At 45.1% G+C, this 19,243-nt stretch overlaps 4 protein-coding genes across 4 annotated transcripts; 1 reads left to right on the top strand and 3 right to left on the bottom strand.

The window, feature by feature from the left end:
* Positions 1–348: 348 nt before the first annotated feature.
* ctdnep1a (CTD nuclear envelope phosphatase 1a) lies at positions 349–8,038 on the bottom strand. The gene is made up of 8 exons (XM_079757659.1): positions 7,346–8,038; positions 5,273–5,339; positions 4,404–4,522; positions 4,242–4,313; positions 3,501–3,617; positions 2,261–2,372; positions 1,231–1,315; positions 349–1,118 (listed from the first exon to the last, which is right to left on the bottom strand). The coding sequence occupies exons 1-8, from the start codon at positions 7,448–7,450 to the stop codon at positions 1,055–1,057; spliced, it is 741 nt and encodes a 246-aa protein (XP_079613785.1). The 5' UTR covers positions 7,451–8,038; the 3' UTR covers positions 349–1,054.
* Positions 8,039–8,375: 337 nt separating this feature from the next.
* elp5 (elongator acetyltransferase complex subunit 5) lies at positions 8,376–10,730 on the bottom strand. The gene is made up of 8 exons (XM_079758112.1): positions 10,451–10,730; positions 10,296–10,356; positions 10,138–10,218; positions 9,825–10,036; positions 9,175–9,350; positions 8,984–9,079; positions 8,783–8,883; positions 8,376–8,676 (listed from the first exon to the last, which is right to left on the bottom strand). The coding sequence occupies exons 1-8, from the start codon at positions 10,503–10,505 to the stop codon at positions 8,568–8,570; spliced, it is 891 nt and encodes a 296-aa protein (XP_079614238.1). The 5' UTR covers positions 10,506–10,730; the 3' UTR covers positions 8,376–8,567.
* A 175-nt stretch (positions 10,731–10,905) lies between these two features.
* phf23b (PHD finger protein 23b) lies at positions 10,906–15,422 on the top strand. The gene is made up of 5 exons (XM_079758489.1): positions 10,906–11,434; positions 12,555–12,586; positions 12,725–12,817; positions 12,932–13,577; positions 13,709–15,422. Exons 1-5 carry the CDS (start codon positions 11,407–11,409, stop codon positions 13,900–13,902), a joined length of 993 nt encoding a protein of 330 aa, XP_079614615.1. The 5' UTR covers positions 10,906–11,406; the 3' UTR covers positions 13,903–15,422.
* Positions 15,423–15,451: 29 nt separating this feature from the next.
* On the bottom strand, positions 15,452–17,130 carry LOC307091492 (uncharacterized protein). Its single transcript, XM_079758490.1, has 5 exons — positions 17,027–17,130; positions 16,776–16,871; positions 16,353–16,543; positions 15,846–15,909; positions 15,452–15,739 (listed from the first exon to the last, which is right to left on the bottom strand). The coding sequence occupies exons 2-5, from the start codon at positions 16,869–16,871 to the stop codon at positions 15,704–15,706; spliced, it is 387 nt and encodes a 128-aa protein (XP_079614616.1). The 5' UTR covers positions 17,027–17,130; the 3' UTR covers positions 15,452–15,703.
* Between the last annotated feature and the right edge of the window lie 2,113 nt (positions 17,131–19,243).

The raw sequence follows: 19,243 nt of genomic DNA on the forward strand, positions 1-19,243 counted from the left end.
GCAAGTCATTAAATTAAATTAGGATGGTATCACATGGTAAAAGGGACAGGCGCAAAATGTCATGGTATCCAAGTCCTAATATAGCATAACAGCAGAAGAGGAAACAGCAGAAATTGAAAAAGTGACAGCAGTCATCTCATTACCAGACACTTCTTTTTTTTTTTTAAGTCCAGTCAATATCACCGAGTCACTTACAGAGTTTCAGAAAGTGATGAATGTGGTAAAGGAAAAAATGAACAAAAGAAGGAAGAATATCAGTCTGCTCAGATGTTTTTTCAGAACGACTTCTATGGATGGTAGGTAGCAAGCAAAACTTCATCACATCACATACATTTATCCGTCCTGGTGAAAAAAAAAAATATAGAGAGAAGTACCTCAGAAATATCTGTCAGATAGCACTAATCACCGCTGGGTCTCGGGCGATTGATCTAAAACCTTTGTCAGGTCGGGGTAAACTGATGGGGTGGTTGCCGTCTACTGAAGTGCAATGTTCAGAGTGATGGAGAACAGCCAATACGAGATAGTTGTCCTTTTGTTGCCACACTGATAATCCTCTTCCCCATCGTCATCAAAACTTAAAGTTTTAAAAAGACTACACGGAACGCGGCAAGCACCCTCTCGACCCGCGCGCGCACGATGGCACCTCCGGGCACGCCGAGGTCAGTGTCAGGAGCGGTAAGGCATAGAGGCTCCATTCTGGTTTTCAAAAAGCAAAAAAAAAAAAACATATCAAGAAAAATAATAATAATAAAAAAAACTAAAGCCGGCTCCCTATCTGTTCCCCGAGGAGTCTCGGGCTCCATCGATCCCCAACGGTTCATCCCTTCTCAGGCACGTCGCCCCAAGCCCCCCCCGTTCTCCACAGCACCAGAGGAGCTGTTCAAGGGAGGGGGGGGGGGGCCGAGCGGCTCAGCCAGGCGGGGACCCGAGTGACGAGTACGGGGATGGGGGATGGGGGTGGGAGGGGAGGGGGGTGTGTGTGGGGGGGACGGGGGGAGCCGGCAGAGGAGGGGTGGGGGGCCCCTCTACGAGCCAAAGGCCCTCCTGGTTGGGCCTATGACCAGAGTCCATGCAGCTGGAGGTTCCGACTGAGGACGGAGCGAACGTCAGCAGTGAACCTGGGGACAGACAAGCAGAACAAGGGGCCGCGTGAGTCCCCGTCTCCACCCTACTCACAATGTGAAGGACAACATGTGGCGCGCGTGAAGGCCGAGGCGTGGCGGCGGTTACCGTAGTGCGTCCAGCATAGGCAGCAGGTTAAGAAGTGCTGTGTCACTAGGGTCGCTGAACCAGGACTTGATGGGTATTGCATTGTCTGCAAAGAAGAAGAGCAAACAAATATAAAAAAAAGGTGTATTCAAGAACAGTGCACGGTGTTATTTTGGGCCATGTCTGTCTTGGCATAGGTCAATGATTATGTGCCTTAGGTCTGCTAGTTCTGCCAGTTCTACTGTCACTGACATAGGTTCCCGTACTGTCAAAGCTAGAAGAAACAATATGATCTCTTTCAAAACACTGATGACTTGTTGGGACTGTGGTTAGCTTTAATGCGCCGATCCAACAATCACAAAAGAGAGTTTGTATTGCAGTGGGCCAGCAGGTTCTGTTGGCCAATACGTGACGCATATCACAAGGTCACATTATCAATACCGACAGGCCCTCGTTTAAGCTGCTTGTGCACAGACAACACAGCTAGCTTTCACTTCCCCGATTCCCATGGCAGACTCAAAAAGCATACTCCAAGTCTTAACTAATTGTTCAGGGATAAATACCTCCCAAGGGCTGCAAGAGTGAGGGAAGGGTCCTCCAAGTTCGTTTCCCAACAGCGTTTTTCAACACGCTCTGTGGATGCTATTTTAACCTTGGGTTTTTCAAAACTAATTTGGGAGAGATTCTAACGAGATTTAGAGAGATGTGAGCATGTGTTTTGCCGTGTCTCGTGGGCCCCGGGACGTAGCGGGTCTAGGGTGACTGCGTGGGCGAACCAGACACATCTTACGCGACACCGTCATTCAAGTGCATGGCCGTATGCTACCCTTGGTTAGACACCAATCTCCAGGAGGTGATTGGAGCCGACATTTGGCACAGATGTCTCATGAGGTAATGCTTAAAATGGAGACTAGGACCGCTGACTAAGTTATAAAAGCTTCGATGATGATGATGATGGCAGTTAGGTTGATTGCTTGTTCTAAAATATAAGGAATGAAAACAGTCATGTGTCATTAGTCTGTGTGCATGTAGGAGTGGCGTGGGCGCGTACCTGGATGGCTCCGGTAGGCGCCAGGCGAGTTGTCCAGGATGACGATACTGGACAGGTCGGCGTGGACCACGGACAGGTCTTTAATATAGCTCCCTAGGTCCAACGTACAGTGCTGCCGAGGGGACACACAGGCAAGGCGTTGGATGCAATTCAATGCATACAAATGTGCATTAGGGAAACTAATGTATGACTGATCTTCATTGACCCTAAACAAGGCCATGGTGAGGCACGAGTGTGTGACACTATGGAAAACTGTTCATATATCTTCTTCAAACATATACAAATACACAATTTTACTAACATTTTGCTCCGCATTCATGCCATAATTTGCCTCAATCAGATTTAAAAACATAACATTCTTGAGTCTAATCCGTCAAATTGTGATGATGCCGAAAGATTCCCACCCCTATGGCACCATAGTCAGTGCCACAAACTGGTGATGGTTTGTACACCGGTATGAAGGTATTATTGTAGCAAAAGTCTTTAGCACCTGTAACTGCAGATTTTGTATGCGTACACTAAAGTCACAAATGTGTAACAGTAAATTTGAAGTCGTAAATATTTTTTCTACCATTGTAAACACCCAGTGTAGTTTGAAAAATGGACCCCCTGCCAGCGACTTTCATTGCTTAATGCTGCAATTTTTTCCCGCCCATGGACGCTCTGCTTCACACGGATACGAATCACTTTTGCTACACTTGACACATAGACGTATTGCAAAAGTATCACAAGAAAAACAACGGCTGAGACTCGTAGTAGCAGATTCGAACAGTTGTATCAATGGATTTGTGCTCGCTCATTAAAATGCTCATTGAACAAAGCGATCTATATAATTTCATTTGGGAGGAAATATTTCACAGATGTGCAACTTCTGATGCATTAGTTCACATTTGGGTTTACGAATGCACACATTTTGGGCATGTTCTCAGATTATTGAACGTGGGTGTGTAAATGTGTTTTTCACCAACTGCGCTGCAATGATTGTAGTAAAAGTGTCAAGTGCATGACTCTTTGAAGTTGTGATGCAAAGGGTAGGATTTGTGCACCTGTAACACAGATTTGTGAACTCTTAGACCCTATTTAGTGTTAACAATGGTAGAAAAAATATTTACGACATCAGCTGTACTGTTACACATTTGTGACTTTAGTGTACGCATACAAAATCTGCAGTTACAGGTGCTAAAGAATTTTGCTACAATAATACCTTCATACACCGGGTAACCGATGAGTGATGGAGTACCTGTCTGTAGTATCGGCGTTTCAGGATGTTCCTGTTGTTGTCCAGCTTATCCGCCACCGCCGACCCATAGATCTCCATGCTGGCCGTGAACACCACTAGCTCATACCACTGGCTCACCTGGACACGGAGGCAATTCATCTTAGCGTCTCGGGACAAAGAAACAGACGTGGGTGAAGGCTACACGACTCCTGGGACTGCAGTACCGCCCGAGCCGAGGGTTGCTGCTCACTGATGGTTCTGTTCGTCATCGAACACAACCAAGTAGCCAAGAAAAAAGTGTCAAGCAGCCAAGAAAAATATAATAAATCGCAAAAAGAACAGCCAAGAGATATTATCAACTTTATTAAATCAGTTACATTTCTGTTGATTGACTCATCGTTATTAATTCCCAGCTGCCAGATGTGAGTAATTGTAACTTTTGGCAGTAGTTGTTAATAAAATCAAATAAAAGACAGCCGACTTTGTCCCTCTTGATTTTACTTGTGGAGTTTTCAGTGAAAAATGTGGACATACCCTTCATCACAGAGGTGATAGTGGGGCCGAATACTTGTGTAAATCATAAAGCTAATGATGGGTCTGCAAACCCATTAACTTCATGATGAGATAAACCTGCATAGATCCCAACTATTACTACTCTGTGATTAAGGCCGATAATACAAGCCAGTTGGAAACCCCAAAGAAATACATTTCTGTCACTCCAGTGGAAAATGATTGCAGGAAACTGAAAAAAAGGGCACTCACCACTTCTAGAAAGAAGTCCACATGTGGCCTTTTGTGTACAAAAAATCGGACTGGATGTTTATCAATCACAACCTGCGAAGAAAAACAGAAAACATTGAATGAGAGGGTGGGAACATCTCAAAAAACACTCGACGCGTTCCTGTCGTGTGGGCTCGTACACACCTTCAAGATGAAGTCTGGCGGCGTGCCGGGTCTGACTGTGGGTCTGAGGACGCCGTCGTGGTGGGAGTGGATCAGCGTTTCATCCAAGTCCAGAACTAGAATCTTCCTCTTCACAGCATCTGATGGCACACATACAAGTCTGAATGAACACTCCTTCGGTAGGTGAGAGCCGGCTGGGTAATTTAACACCTTGGCGGGATGAGACCACACAGGATGTTCTTCAAGGACACCTACAGGGTGCACATGGTCCCCAGGGCGGACAGACAGAAAGTAGCCCATACTAAAAGGGACACTCCTGCATTATAATGGCCTTTTTAAACGCTGTTCCCTGCCATGGCTATAAATACCCTTGATTACAGGAATATATAGGCATCAGGGACCAAATTAGAAACCACTCCCGTTCAAAATGGCACCGATGACATTTAAGCTGAGCTTGCGTTTTATCATAAGAAAAAGACACATGATTTTTCCTATGGTTAAAAAAAAACACCCAACAATTTTTATATGTAAAATCCTTCAAAGACATTCTCAAATCTAGAAACCAGATGAAAGAGACTTGCAGGACCCATACAGACGAAATTTACTTAAAAGGAACGTCTAAACAAATGTCTCCTGAGGTGAAGGTGAATTTACATTAGGTAAGGTTACATGATGCCAGAGGGAGGTATATCGTCACACCATGTGTCGGCCCTAACAGCACTCTCAACCTCATAACATTTGCTGTTGCGTTACTCGTTAATATTTACTGCTAGTCGGCTTTGGGCTCTTCTACATCAAACACAATCAAGCTCGAAAGATATACCTCCAGTTTCAGTCAGCTGACTATTAACCGAGTCATGGGAAAATGTAAAGTGATAAAGCATACTCACTGAGTCTGTTTCTGGATATGGGGGAGAGAGGCAGCGTGTCATAGCGTACTGTCTGGTACTGGATTATCTGAAAACAGAGAAATCAATGCACATCAAGTACTGAAAACATGCTGTGGCACAAAAATGTGGTACAATCAAATAATTGTCTCAACAGTAAATGAAGCCTCTATAAACAATTGAATCACTGAAATGCCAGAATTGACCGACTCCAAACGTCGTTTGTGAAAAACAGACAAATGTATTCAAATTGAACCTATAACCTGGACGCTCGATTATCTCACTTCTAAGAACGTGTCTGCATTTCCCTGGAAAGTATCAAGATCAAAAAGACTGGACTAAATATTGTTTATTGTTTCTTTAAGGGCATCACAAATAAAGCTTGATTTCCTAAAAATACAATAAAATAGAATCAGCTGTGCTGGGGGCAGGATGTCAAAAATGGTTAAAACCTTATTCTGCACTTAGTCATCCACCGTTCCTGGACGACGTCTGTTCAACTCAGCAGACCGAAGAGGAAATGTGCCATATTACAGCTGTGCTAACCTGTTAGCCTTAGCGCCACCGCCTCCCCCTTTCCCGCCTTGCAGGATCTGATCTCATGGAAATGACTCCAAAGAGTGCCCTCAGTGCTGGGGCCCGGAGGCTCTGCACTCTTCTCCGCCGGGGCTATTTATACCCCCCCCCCCCCAGCTGTCTGCGGGTGTCAGCGGAGCAGGGTGATACGGTGGGAAAGGAAGCCCTGCAGGGTGACTTTGGCCAAGCCTGGCTTGCTTGGCAGTACCATGAGCAGCCGGCGAAGGGACAGGACCCCCCCCCCCAGCCTGGCAGGGGGTGATGCGAGGGGAAGCCCGTTGGCAGCGGCAGATGTGGGCACCGCGAGACGGCCTCATAAGCCCTCTAGTGACTCCACCTGGTCATCAACTGATGACCGGATGCAGTCAGCTGTTTGTAGCTTGGCGGGCGATTATATTATTAGGTAAGCATTAAGGTACCTGTGCCTCACATGGTGGTCTAGATACAGCGGAGCAACATCCGTTTGTGGATGCACAATCACAGGAAAAGGTGTTATGAACTCTGGAGCATGACAGTCCGGATATACATAATGCGACGGGGGGTAAAGTCCACCACCAGCGCCCTGGGTAGGCTCTACATTTGGGAAGCACCTTGACCCTTACAGAGAACGGTCTTCTAGCTAAGATGTTGGTGTTTGTCTTTCTCAGAAACAATAAACATGTTAAGGCTTGGTGTAGTTAGGCCCATCAATAAAGCGCCATTTGTTTTTTTACTGTCCGGGAATTGACACGCTAGGGACACTTGGCCGTGTGATAGCAAACCTAGTGCACAATGGCAGTTATGAGAGTTATAAGAGAAAGAGAGAAAGAACAGTAAAAGCTCTGTGCTGAAAATATCTGGGAGTTTATCCACAACCTGGACTGGACTATTTACTCACACTGTGCTGACACGTGACTGCAAGTTCCCAACAATAAAAGATTTAAACCAACCCCTAATACCAGGATTATAACGAAACGGCAGCCCTTCAACTGGGACTTAAACTGTGAGGCAGCGTAACAAAGTCCACTCATCATCGCAGATGCATATCTATAAACATCTCAACACCTGTGTGCATTGCTACACGGCACGCAGTGGGCCTCAGTCAAATGCCATGTCTATTGCTGTGCCAAAGTTGAATCTCACAGACGGTGAAAGTGCATTGGTCCATTCATGCATCTGTTGCTACGGTGTTGACTGCTCACATCAGATGGTCTAACTCTCTGGTAAAAGTGAAACGTAGGCAACTGACAACTTCAAGTCAAACCTATCCAAATAGTTTCAAGTATTCAAGTTCAACTGTAGATTTCATTTTAAGTTTTCTTGATGGTAGCTGACGTTTTTGCACCCGTTGTGAAAGTAAATGATGCATCCCGTTTGGTTCAAATTTGGAGGGAAGTGTGCGAACTTAAGCCATTACAGCCATTGAACATGACTTTAGCATTACAGGCATTTCAGATCACAGAAAGATTTTCATTTCACTCGTATAAGCTACTACCCGATAACACTTCATATAATGCTCACCGTTCGGAGGTTTTTTCTGAGAATGTACAAAATGAATCCCCATAGTCTGGACGTTACGTTGAGGAAATTGCGGATGCCGAGTAAACACTGTCGGGTCTTGAGCATGTTGATCCGCTACTGAAGACCCCGCAGGAAGAAGAAAACGTATATTCTTGATCGGTTTCGGAAGCTGCACGAAGATGTGAGGTAAATTGTAAGGAACTTGCTTGACAGCGATACAAAGTCCGTCCGGTTATCCGCAGCAGCAGTCCAAACAAGAGGCCAAGCAAACGTGTGAGTACCTCGCTCTGCACACTTGTGGCCCGACTCTCACCGAAGATAATGCACAAACATTGTAACTACGGTATAGTTTGTAAGTTACCACGTGTACGCTTTGCCACGTACACGCTACAGGACGTCTGCGTCTCCAAGAGTCTTTCCCCGCGGCTCGTAGACAAGCTTGCTCAAAAATCGGTGTAGCAATTAGCTATTAGCCCGCTAGCTATCACTAGCTTGACAGGGTGACCACCTTGAACCTTTGAAAAATACGATACAACTTTATGTCTAGGCGTCTTTAGGTGTCGAGCCGACTCGTTATGGTTTCATACGACTTCCAATATGGCTAAGGGTTTTCCCGGTCCTTCAAGTCGAGCTAGACAGCATAAAATCTGTTTGTAGTTCACTGCAAATCCGGAATGAAACTGCGAGCCGCCATCGCCGTCTTGCCGTCACTTCCGTAAAGAACGAAATGGTTGCGCGCGGCACGTCCACGTGGAAAGAAAATAAACAGACGTGGACGAGCGGTTACTGAGTTTGAATTTAGTTTTTTTTTGTTGAGGAAATGGAAGATTAACGGTTTTTTTATGGAAGAAAATAGCCGTGGTAGTACGGGTGCCCGTTTTGATATTGGATATATCTACAGGAAATCCAAAATAAACCTATTCATTAAACTACTAAAGTTGTTCATCATGTTCTGTTCACACGTGATTTTTTAAAATCGTACTCTATAGTCTTGACACAATTAAGGAAATTTGATAAATAAAACACCCACTTCAGTATACCGACCGGCATTTATTTGTATCATAAAAAATATACAGGCATTTCCCCAAAGAAAGGGCAGAGGAACTGAATCCAAAGAACCAAGAAGATTATAACTTAGTGATCGAAGGCAATGTATGCTTCCTTGCAATATAAAACTTCAAGAAAGGGCATAATGTAAGACACATCAGTGGGGTTTTATGAACTAGATGTCGAGGTCATCATCGGGGTCCTCCTGATCATAATCATCGTTGGCATCGGGCTCATACAGAATCCGTCCAGATCCTGGCCCTGGACGAAGCAGGGCTGATTTTCTGTCAAAAAAGTAAAGATAAATGAATGGAGATGCACGACTGTGGTCGTTGGGATGGTTACAACAGGGGAAAATGTTCAAAGAAGGTGGAGGACAACGTTGGTTACTTTTCTTTGCTGAACACAAAGGGCAGTGCTAGCTTCTCCTTGGCTTGTCGCTCCTGGTCCGACAAGCGGAGGTTGAAGGTCAGGTTTGCAGTCGGGTCCACCTAAAGAACCAAAAAACATATATATTACCAAACGGCTTAGCCTCTGTAACGCTTATCCCAGTGAAACCAGATACAGGGATGTGCAAAGCAGGTCACGCACCTCAGCATCACCAGCTTCTCCCTGCCCGGATCCGAACGGTACGGGCTTGCTCTGCACCTTCACAGTCATATCATCATTGATACTGAACCTCTCCTCCTGGGGACAGGCAACTGTTTTCATGAATGAGGTTGAGGCATTGGCACAAGAACATGGGGACGGAAGACAAGGTAATAATCATAGAAATTGCTTACAGCTTGTGATATCTTTCCAGATTTTGCACGCCGGATCGTTTTCGCCACGGCTTCATGGCATTGGTGCCCGGGTGCGACGGTTAGGACTGAAGTGGCGAGGTGGCATATGCTTCCCACCATGTTGCGGTGATGCATGTCAGAGTGCAGCAGGCCAAGAGTCGTCTTCACAGCTCCCCCTAGAGCACAGAGGCGACATCATGTGTTTGATTAATACATGAAAGGAGGATTCAGGTGAGAAAATACTGCAGAGAGCAGTGTTAAAATATGTAATGTTGCCGTATGTTTGGGATTGCCTCATCACCGATCCAGCGGTCATACTATGTTATAGCAGAACTTCTGGGGGCAGGCGGCACAGATATTCTACCGAAGAAAACGATGAAGCTCTCTAGAAGGCGGCTACAGAATGTTGATTTGCAATGTTTACAGACACTTTACTAGAGCTAAGTGCTTACAGATTCCCGTCTCCAGCAACACGATTGGTCGAAACTAACATGAAGCAAAAAAAGTGAAACACCCATCCCCCTAGATTTGAATCTTAAATGAAATTATTGAGAGTAGAGACTGCCAAACATTATCCACGATAGAGCACTAAAAGATACAAAGAAACAACACATTTTTGACTATGTGCAGCCATCTGAGGTATTACTTACCCTTTTTCAACTGTTGTAGAGTTGTACATACAGCAGAAGGCCTGAGATGTCTCAGAATGAATGAGAAGGAATCAATGACCAGAGTAACAGGCTTGGAGTGCTGATTCGAGGTCAGAAGACTATCAAATTCTGATGTGATGAACTGGTGGACTGTGAAAGGGGGATTTTCATTCCAACCAAGTGGGTCATGGAAAGCGTTGTGAAATTTTAACCTGCATTCAAAAATATAAACAACAAAATGTATATAATCAAGCTCAACCGAAATCATAGTGTTTGCCTACTCACAATAAACTGTCTGTCAAAATGGGCGTACCTTTGCAGGCATGAATGGTCCAATTCATGTTTTAGCTCCTCTTCATGAAGTTCAAACGCTAGTAAATGGACAACTTCATCCCTATAAAAATATCGATTGATCAAGCAGTTAAATCATTACACGGACTACAGGTAATTGAAAAAACTGCTGATGCTTACCTCTGTAATGCCGCTTTGATAAAGCTCATCAAAAGGGTCCGCCCAGAATAATGTATAGAATCTGCAAATGTAGATGGATAATGTAATCGTTGCTCCAATGCTCCTCGCATACAACCATTCGAAATGTCAATTATTGCAGGTAAACAACACTTTACCTTGTATTATAATTAGCCCTCCTCCCTCAGTTCCCTGTATTAATTCGAGCAACATGACTGAATCCAGCCCAGGTAGCTTCAGCTAGCTAGCACAAATTGGATACTCAAACGTACATACAGTTCATTCAGATATACAAGTTTGTAAGAAGGTTTGTCATAAAAGGACACACGTCTGTATATAAATCCGACTGATTACCAATTGTATATACATGTTGAATTTCATGACATGGCTCATACTACCGCGTATACAATGCTCCAAGCATCATGTCTGTACCCGGGGAAAAAAGACTGCAAATCCCGAGCACCTATTTCCGTTCCGTCTCCCACGGTACTTGTAGTTTTAAAATGGCTAACGGTTTGATTCAGCGATGGCCACAGTGCGCACGGTAAACTACTATACCCAGAATGTACCGGGCGTTGTCAGCCCGCTGACAACCACAAGAGGCTGTGCGCGCGCCGTGGAAGTCAAGGCTGCGGAATTGTATTTTTAGTCGTACTCGGGCTCCGTACGTAGATTGTAAGACACGAAAAAACTTGCGAACAATAACCGGTGCCAGTATGCATTTTGTGTACGGATCTACACAACGCAATTGCGCCTTCCTAAATGGCACTTACAAACTGCCACACTTCTAGTTCGCTTCGGAGGATTGTGTTTGCAACCGGGCTAGCGGTGACGAAGAAAATGAGCTACAGATAGCCAGCCACACAGACCGTGTAACCGCCGTGGACCGATCCTGTCGTTTCCCGTTCACCGATATCGGGACTTAACCGTTCTCACAGTTGTACAGAAACAGCCTCCCACGAGGCTCCACGATCTCGGACCGGGTCTGCCTCGCCGCTCGGTCGGCCGTGCGGCGCAGACACGCCGGGGGACGAGCACCGTGCGACGGCTACTCCTGTGTGGCTAGCTCGCCTCAGCCTGCGACTGGAGCCAAGGCCTCGTTCGTGAGGCGACAATGCTTGGAATAATGTCCGAGCACCAAGGTATGTATCTGCGGACAGAACGGGCAATAGATGTTTTTCGATCGAGCGTGTTTTTTGGATTTGAATAGCTTTGGCTCTGGACTTTCCCACCTGGTTGGCGACCCTATTGTAGACATGGGGCTGGGATGAGTGTGTGTGACGACATTCGGTTAACTTGGAAAAGGCGAGTGTTTACAGCACACCCAGCTGGAACTTCAGTCGTGCACGGTGATCGTAGAAGGGATATTTAATTGGATTATCGTTGTAGGTTGTATTAAAGCCAACGCGAGTCTTGTTTGTGGCGTTAGCACCTAGCGCTAGCTAGCGTTGTACTGCGCGCCACTATAGCGTGTTATACCGTCTGCAATCTCCAACACTGACGCCAGATCATCATACATATTGACAAAATACAGTTTATGGCGACCTAGTGTAAATATAGACCACTGTGTTTGTCGAGGACATGAACACCAGCGATGCATTGATCACTGCACGGCACACATCCCCATGAAGCTAACGGATTGGTGCGCCACCATTAACGTTACATATATAGCCGAGCTAATTCTAATCTAGTCAGGGGCTGCATCCTGGTCGAATTTTATATATCAATAGCTGTTGCTTTCAGCTATTTCCAAAGACCTGCAGCGTTGTGTTTTTGATCTAAAGAATCAGTCCAGACCAGTTGATCGAGGGCTCGTTCGTACTTGTTGCGTTCGAGTGCGTCTTGAGTGCTAGCAGGCGAACTAGCATGTTGGATTAGCCTTTTGCATAGTTGTCAAAAAATGCTCGCCAGCTGCGATCATGTTCCTTAAAATTAGCACCGAAGTCAACGTTTTTGCCACTGATGTGTAATGGCTGTATCGTTGGATGTGGGATAACATCGAAGCTAAGCATTCAACTAACTAGCTCCACTGACTAGCTAGCGCCACTAAATTCTGCCTTTCTCCAGTGGCCATAGGCGTAATTGCAGTTGTCAAATTTCTTCAGGGTTCTTTGGAACTAGTTTTTGTGGTAATAACTACGGCTGCATTCGACATGAAGACGTATAACCAAACATGCATTTATGTCATATGCTACCGGGTATAATTGGTTTGTTCAGTACGTATTAAAAACGTAACTTTTTTTTTCTTTCTATTTTTTTTAGATTCATTATTGACATGCAAGACTGAGCCTCTGGTGAGTACAATATTATTATTTTTTTATCATTAATTGTTGCCTTTTTAAATATTGACCATCTACATATTAACAATAACTCTGTTTGTTTCCAAACTATGTAACCCATCCTAATAAAAGTTATCCCTGCCTATCCTTTAGCCTCCTGAAAAGAGAAAGAGGACAGTGGAGGACTTCAACAAGTTTTGCAACTTTGTTTTGGCTTATGCTGGCTACATCCCAAGCCCAAAAGAGGTAAGTAACCCCATTCAGTTGCTCAGGAAATGCAGAGTAATCAAAAAGTGTTACAGATGTATCTTGTACCTTTAGCTTTGAAGAAACACTAAGCTCTCCTTCTTTCTTCCTTAGGAGAGTTCATGGTCGCCCACTTCCTCGAGCTCTGCTCACAGCTCGGGGCTCTCGGGAGATGGCGGCGGCGGCGGCGGCGGGGGCGGTGGTAACGGAGGCGGCAGCTCCATGGGCGCCACCTGGGGGGACGGCAGCTCCGACATCCACACCATCCACACGTTTGTGCGCAAAGCACGTGCCAACAAGGGCAAAAACATCCGCCGCATGCACTCGGATAGCAGCCTGCTGGACAAAATGCGCCTTAAGGACTCTCTGTACGAGAGCCAGGTCGGACACAAGGCCGAGCGCAAGAAGGACAAAAAGTTGAAAAAGCTCTCCCTTGGCTCGGCCGGCACGGTGGCGGACAGCGGCAGCAGCGAGGGGGAGAAGCGCGCGCGCATCAAGCGCAGTAAAAACCCCAAACAGCCCAAGGCACCAAAGAAGCTCAAGAGCTCCACCACCCAGAGCGAGACGGACTCGGAGGCGGGGCACGCGCACGGCCCGGAGGCGCGGCCCGTCCGGGACGAGCTGCTGGTGCACGGCTCGATGTCCCCCGGCGCCCAGGGGCCCGGCAAGGCCCAGACGGACGAGTCCAACCGGGAGGCTGAGATGAGCTCGAGCGAGGGCGAGACCTGGATCGCCGACGAAGACATCATGGTGGAGTCAGGTATGTCCGTCCGCACGCATGCAGGAGGGTTTTTGTTTGGTCATTGCTCGCCTGACTTGAGCGGCTATGTAAAGACTTGGCACGAGACTTGTTTGCTAACACCCTTGTGCTTTCCTTGTGTTGCGTCACAGGTGACGATTCGTGGGACTTGATCACGTGCTACTGCGGGAAGCCGTTTGCCGGCCGGCCCATGATCGAGTGCAACCAGTGTAGCATCTGGGTGCACTTGTCGTGCGCGAAGATCAAGAAGTCCAACGTTCCTGACATCTTTTACTGCCACAAGTGCAGGGACGTGCGACGCTCGGGCCACAAGAAAGACCCTTAAAGCGAGGGACGCAGCAGCGGCGGCGGCGGATGGAGCACGCTCACAAGACCTCCCACCGAGACCTGTTTATTTGTTTATTTGTTTCTCTTTGGTTCTCATCGTCGTTCTCAGAAAAGCCTAATCCCTGCGATGCCTAACGCCACGACACCCCAGTATCTGTTCGGGTGGAAACTGTAGGTGACCCCTCTTCAAGACAATCACAGCCATTCTTCATTTGTCAAGTCTGCTTCTTTGTTTTTTTATTTTTTATTTGCGCCCGCTCACACACAGCTCGATGGAATGCCATGCTTTCAGTGGAGAATTGTCTTTTTGTAATTCGATTGATTCAATTTTAGATTGACCGCAGGGGTTGCATTTTGTTTTTTAGATATAACAGAATTATCTACCGTGTGTAACATAATTCCCAGTAGGTATGTCATATTTGGGATAGACATTCATATTTTTTCAGTTCCAAAGAAAAATATCATTGATCTTGGAGCGAACCTCCCCCCGACACACACAGACTTATAATCAATGCAAACCCTTATATTGTAAAAAGAAAACGACATGACTACATTGAAGGAAAAGGTCACTATTGTTATACGTAAAGAATTGTCTATATTCTAGATGGGCAGCTCACTTTCCGTTTTAAATTTCAGCAAATAGTTTGCTTTTATTTAGCAATTTTGAGTTTGTCTTGAAGTGTACACCTCCATGAACGTTTTCAATCTTAAAGATATTTGTATTTAAATGAAATACTCGACTCAATCAATTTTTTCCAACTGTGCACAAATGGAATATAAACGTCTGAACTTCAAAATGCATGCAGGACATTGTTTTTTTCTTTCTAACAGTGCACTTTTTAAAAGACGATCCCTCACACACCTGTTGCTAGGCACATGGGTTATGGGCAGTCTCATTATGTCTGTAACAACTCTTCATGATTCAGTGCTTAACAATTCTGTCTGGCTTGTCAACTGTTGCTTTAAAGTTACCATATACTACCTTTTTTATTTTAAGGTTAATCTTTGAACCTAATGTTATATGTTCCACGTTTTACTTATCTGAATTTCAGTTTTGGAAGAAGAAAGCTAGAGGCGAGACAGTGCATGAATGGTTGTAAAATATTTTTTTGTTTTTCTTCCTGTAAAGCCGGTAAGGGATTGTCCTCCAATTAACAGGAGTCTTTGATATGATTGGCTTGCGTCAAGAAGGAAGTTGACCGTAGTGTACAGAACTAGAGGTTTAGAACAAACAAAAATGGTCAACGAATGGTGGTGGTCTTTTCTTTTTCTGTTTTGTTTTTACCATTTACCATTTGCATTTCCTTTTCCCAGTGGGAGAGTCTTGGTTAGTCCCCAGTAGAATTTGCACTCTTCATACCCCTCCTTCAAATTTATGTACATATCCTGTTCTTTGACAACTGTACATATGTGAAAGTGAAGAGAAAATAGCCAAGCAAATACTATATTTTCTGCATTCTGATTTTGTTTTCTTTAATTGTAGCTTGACAAATAAAAGGTCGTTTTGGGGAAACATCATTTGATTTGGTTTTATTTTTTTTATTAAGGATGGGTATTATCAGTTAAAAGTATTTTTAGTTACGCAATTTCCATCATGCACACAGTGAAGTGCTTGTCATATTTTGGTCTTTCCACTAGAGGGTGACATTCAACGTATATTGACGTCTGTTAAATCAATATTGATAATCTGCAATATCAGGAAGGATAAGTGATTGAAAAACAGTCCATTATGCGGGATTCAGATTGATGTAGATGTTTGTTAAAGCCAGCAGCAAAGAAGGCAATGGTTGACATCCTTATTAACTGTATTCTTCCCAATGGTTACTTGACGCTTCCTGTAACAAATGTATACACAGATATAGGCATTTATTTCACCATTCATATCACATTCATATGTAAACACTAACATTTCTTAGTAATCAATGTATCCTGATGTCTTACCTTCCGGTTTCGGTGACCGGACATTAGAGAACTGCCAATGGAGTCCATAGGAGCCAGCTTCCTCCTGTGGGTTAGGAAGGCATTGATTCCAGGTAAGCCAGGCAACTACAATGCTGTGTTGATTATCCATAAGTGAGCCTCATTAGTGACTCACTGTTATCAATGCCGAAGGTGTAACTGAATGAGGAAAAGGTGACGACAAAATACATACCAATTCACTCAAAATACAGAACCTTTTGAGACAATTTTAATTGTAGTACAAACCAAACACCCAAATAGGTTTGGGGTGCATTATAAACCGCGTGATTTTCAGTGCCTGTACAATGGCACTTTAAAAAAAACAAACACTGCGCATTTTCTGCAAATTTAGAAATTTCTGCAAATGTTCCATTTTCTGCTCCGTCTCTTCTTGAGTCACCGCCCGAATGTTGATGACTCGCCCTAAATCTCGTTACGTTGCACCGCACAAATACCCAGAGCTGCGCTGCGTCTTAACGCCTCCCTCACCTCTTCTCCTGGCTCCTCCTGTGGCTGTGCGGGGGGTCTTGGTCGGAGGTCTGAGGCAGGTCCAGCTGGGGGAGGAGGTCGATGCCCGCATGTGTACGAAGACCCTCCAGTTCCCAGGGGTCGTCCCCGGGAGACAGGTCCCCAATCCTCACCTCCTCGTGGGGGAAGTCTGGGTTCAGCAGGCTCACCTCCTGGGAGAACCGCGGTGACAGCCACACGGTCAGAGGATATTGCAAGTGTGGTCAATTCTTTTCCAAATGCATGCAAGTTTCTGGGTCACTGGGTTTGAACCGTGACCTTTTTTTTCTCTGAATGTCGATGTGATGTTCGCTGGCGGTTCTTTTTCGTATCAGCATCTCCCAGAGCACACTTCTACCGTCCCAAGCACTTAAACAAAGCATTAGAAAGTGTATAGGAACCCACCCTTTTGGCTCTGGTGGCTTTAGGTAACACAAAAGCCGACATCTCCGTCACCAGCAGGTGAAACATCAGCAACGGCACCACACATCTGCAGAGCATCTGGGAAAAGATTACATCACATGTGGCCCATTGACATACAAATCTCAGATGAACCTTTGTTTCCCTAGCTCAACCAAAATACAACGGCTTATGCCCTCGACGGAATATCTTCCCAGGAAGAGGCCAGTGCCGTGAGGAATAAAGCAAAGGCTCACCTTCAGTCTTCTTGGGGTCTGCGGGGGAAGTTCAGTGGCAGTGGAAGGCCTTCTAGGTCTGCTGGGGCTGGATTGGCTGCAGGGTGTATTCTGAGGCCAATGCGGTGACTTTGCGGAGTATTTGTAGCCTTAGAACTCAGGGTGGGTTTATATGGAGCGTCTTGGGCTGTTTAGGCTAAGGGTGTGTGTTCTGGAGGACGCTGGCAATTAACATCTGATGGCTGGCGCTGTCATGTACCCCATTGACTTTGTCTTACAGACACACACACACACACACATGCGCACATACACACACACGTGCACATACACACACACACACACACACACACACACACGGGCATACAGAAACACATACACACACACGTGCACATACACACACACACATTCAACACACACGTCTAAAACACACACACTCAGATACACACACACCCTCATGTGCATGAATCCTCAACCTTCTTCCTATTCTGTAGATATCGGGGATGGATCAAAAAACGTCCATAAGGGAATTGTTTTGGGCGTTTGGATTTGTTGTTTACTGGCTTGTGCAAAGGATTTTACATAATCGGTATAAAACCTCAATCTAGGTTTCATCTCAATGGGAATATTGGTATCGATATTCTCTTTGTTCATCTGTTTTTAGTAATTAGATGAACGATTAGATGAAGATTTTAGTAAGACATTTTATTTTAGCAGGAGGTGTTTTCCTAAATTCTCTATTCCTGAATATTATCAATACTGACCGTCATAAATAAGGACAGGCTGCCAGAAACCCATAATCAGCTATGGTTAATCACTTCTTCTAATCCGTCCATCACCATCAATTCTAATGATGCACTTACAGTAAGAGGAGCCCATTCCTTGTACACAGATATGGGAGCACTCCCTCTTTGTTTGTGGAATGGAGAAAACCTGATTAGTGCTGGGGTGTTCTGCCCGGCTTCCTCAGAAGATCGTATCCAACGAAGACCACACACACAGACACAGACAGACACAGACAGACCCCCGTTCTCCACGTGCACAGAGGGAAGACATAGTAGCGACGGACAGAGAGATAACGACAGAGAGATTACCAGGGGTGGGGGGTGTGTGGAATATGCACGTTCCGACACGTTTTCACTTTTGCCCTTTCTCCCGCCCTCCACTGATTGTTCCTAATTATAGAAGGCCGGCCTCGCTGAACATAGAATGTGTGTTGATAGATGTGCGACGTATAAATAAACCAAGGAGGAAGGGTTTCCTAGAAGAGTCTTGGTAAGGGCAGGGGCGAGATAGTCCTTAGTGATTAGTCTCTTTTTTCAGGGGCTACTCTTTCTCTAGCCTTCTCTGCTGTGCAGGAGACCTGTCATGCATACAAAGGCTTATGTGTCGATAATGTAGCCTACTGTGCTAAGGTGGTAAGGGCAGGGTTTACCCACAGTTGTAGGCTCTGTGGGCCCTTTTTTGAGATTACAATGAGATCACGATGTAATCTCACCAATCTTTCCAAATATTACAGATTATTTTCATATTATCTGAATGTTGTTTTTTTCTCAATCTTAATGTTGCCTTGATGGAACGTTTCAAAAAGGTTTGTGATTTTTGGAAGGGTTAAACCACTTAAAACAGAAGACCCTTCGTTCAACACAAAATATAGCATAGAGGGTTGATAATATTGATTTCCCAATATTATTTAAGTTAGAAATAACTGATTGTTTTAAAGTGTTTGATCCGGCTGGTTATGAACTCAAGCCAATGTGTCAAAATGAAAAAAAAAGTTTATAATTGTAAAAACATAATCGTCTATAATCTAAATCGTCTGAGGACGGTCAAATTCAAGCTCTTTACCATTCCAATTTCAATGTGGACGCACACATGTTTAATTTCGGACGGTTTTAACAATATTTTGAATGCGATGCCACATTAAGAGCGGGATAATAAGTGAAGACAGACTTCTGGCCCAGAGAAGGGTGGTGCCAACGTGTCTGTCCGTCTGTCAGTCCCCCCTGGCGTGTTCCACTGCTTGTTGACAGAATCACTTCCTTATGGACTCCACCCCCCCAGGGTCGCGTGCCGGGGGGGCGGGCTGGCTATAAGTATCCCACCTCGGAGAGGGGGCTTAATATAGACATGCAAGTAGTGGCCTTTGTCAGGCGGCGAGAATTAATCAGAAGATGTGTCAATAATATGGTCTAATATGTAATGTGGTGTAATGACATTGGGATCTTCCGTCTCTGTTGA

The sequence above is a fragment of the Pollachius pollachius genome, assembly GCF_949987615.1.
Source record: "Pollachius pollachius genome assembly, chromosome: 20".
Lineage (NCBI taxonomy): Eukaryota > Metazoa > Chordata > Actinopteri > Gadiformes > Gadidae > Pollachius > Pollachius pollachius.

What these genes read in the sequence shown, in the direction of transcription:
- ctdnep1a (XM_079757659.1), bottom strand. Translation starts at nt 7,450, where the DNA reads ATGCTCAAGACCCGACAGTGTTTACTCGGCATCCGCAATTTCCTCAAC. An exon ending in CATATCCAGAAACAGACTCA is followed by an intron (nt 4,523 to 5,272) that starts GTGAGTATGCTT and finishes GTGTGCCATCAG; the next exon opens with ATGCTGTGAAGAGGAAGATT. An exon ending in TGGACTTCTTTCTAGAAGTG is followed by an intron (nt 3,618 to 4,241) that starts GTGAGTGCCCTT and finishes CTCCGTGTCCAG; the next exon opens with GTGAGCCAGTGGTATGAGCT.
- elp5 (XM_079758112.1), bottom strand. Translation starts at nt 10,505, where the DNA reads ATGTTGCTCGAATTAATACAGGGAACTGAGGGAGGAGGGCTAATTATA. An exon ending in ATCAAAGCGGCATTACAGAG is followed by an intron (nt 10,219 to 10,295) that starts GTAAGCATCAGC and finishes ATATTTTTATAG; the next exon opens with GGATGAAGTTGTCCATTTAC. An exon ending in GACCATTCATGCCTGCAAAG is followed by an intron (nt 10,037 to 10,137) that starts GTACGCCCATTT and finishes TTTTGAATGCAG; the next exon opens with GTTAAAATTTCACAACGCTT.
- phf23b (XM_079758489.1), top strand. Translation starts at nt 11,407, where the DNA reads ATGCTTGGAATAATGTCCGAGCACCAAG. An exon ending in CATGCAAGACTGAGCCTCTG is followed by an intron (nt 12,587 to 12,724) that starts GTGAGTACAATA and finishes CCTATCCTTTAG; the next exon opens with CCTCCTGAAAAGAGAAAGAG. An exon ending in ACATCCCAAGCCCAAAAGAG is followed by an intron (nt 12,818 to 12,931) that starts GTAAGTAACCCC and finishes TTTCTTCCTTAG; the next exon opens with GAGAGTTCATGGTCGCCCAC.
- LOC307091492 (XM_079758490.1), bottom strand. Translation starts at nt 16,871, where the DNA reads ATGCTCTGCAGATGTGTGGTGCCGTTGCTGATGTTTCACCTGCTGGTG. An exon ending in AGGAGGAGCCAGGAGAAGAG is followed by an intron (nt 15,910 to 16,352) that starts GTGAGGGAGGCG and finishes CCTAACCCACAG; the next exon opens with GAGGAAGCTGGCTCCTATGG. An exon ending in CCGGTCACCGAAACCGGAAG is followed by an intron (nt 15,740 to 15,845) that starts GTAAGACATCAG and finishes CATTTGTTACAG; the next exon opens with GAAGCGTCAAGTAACCATTG.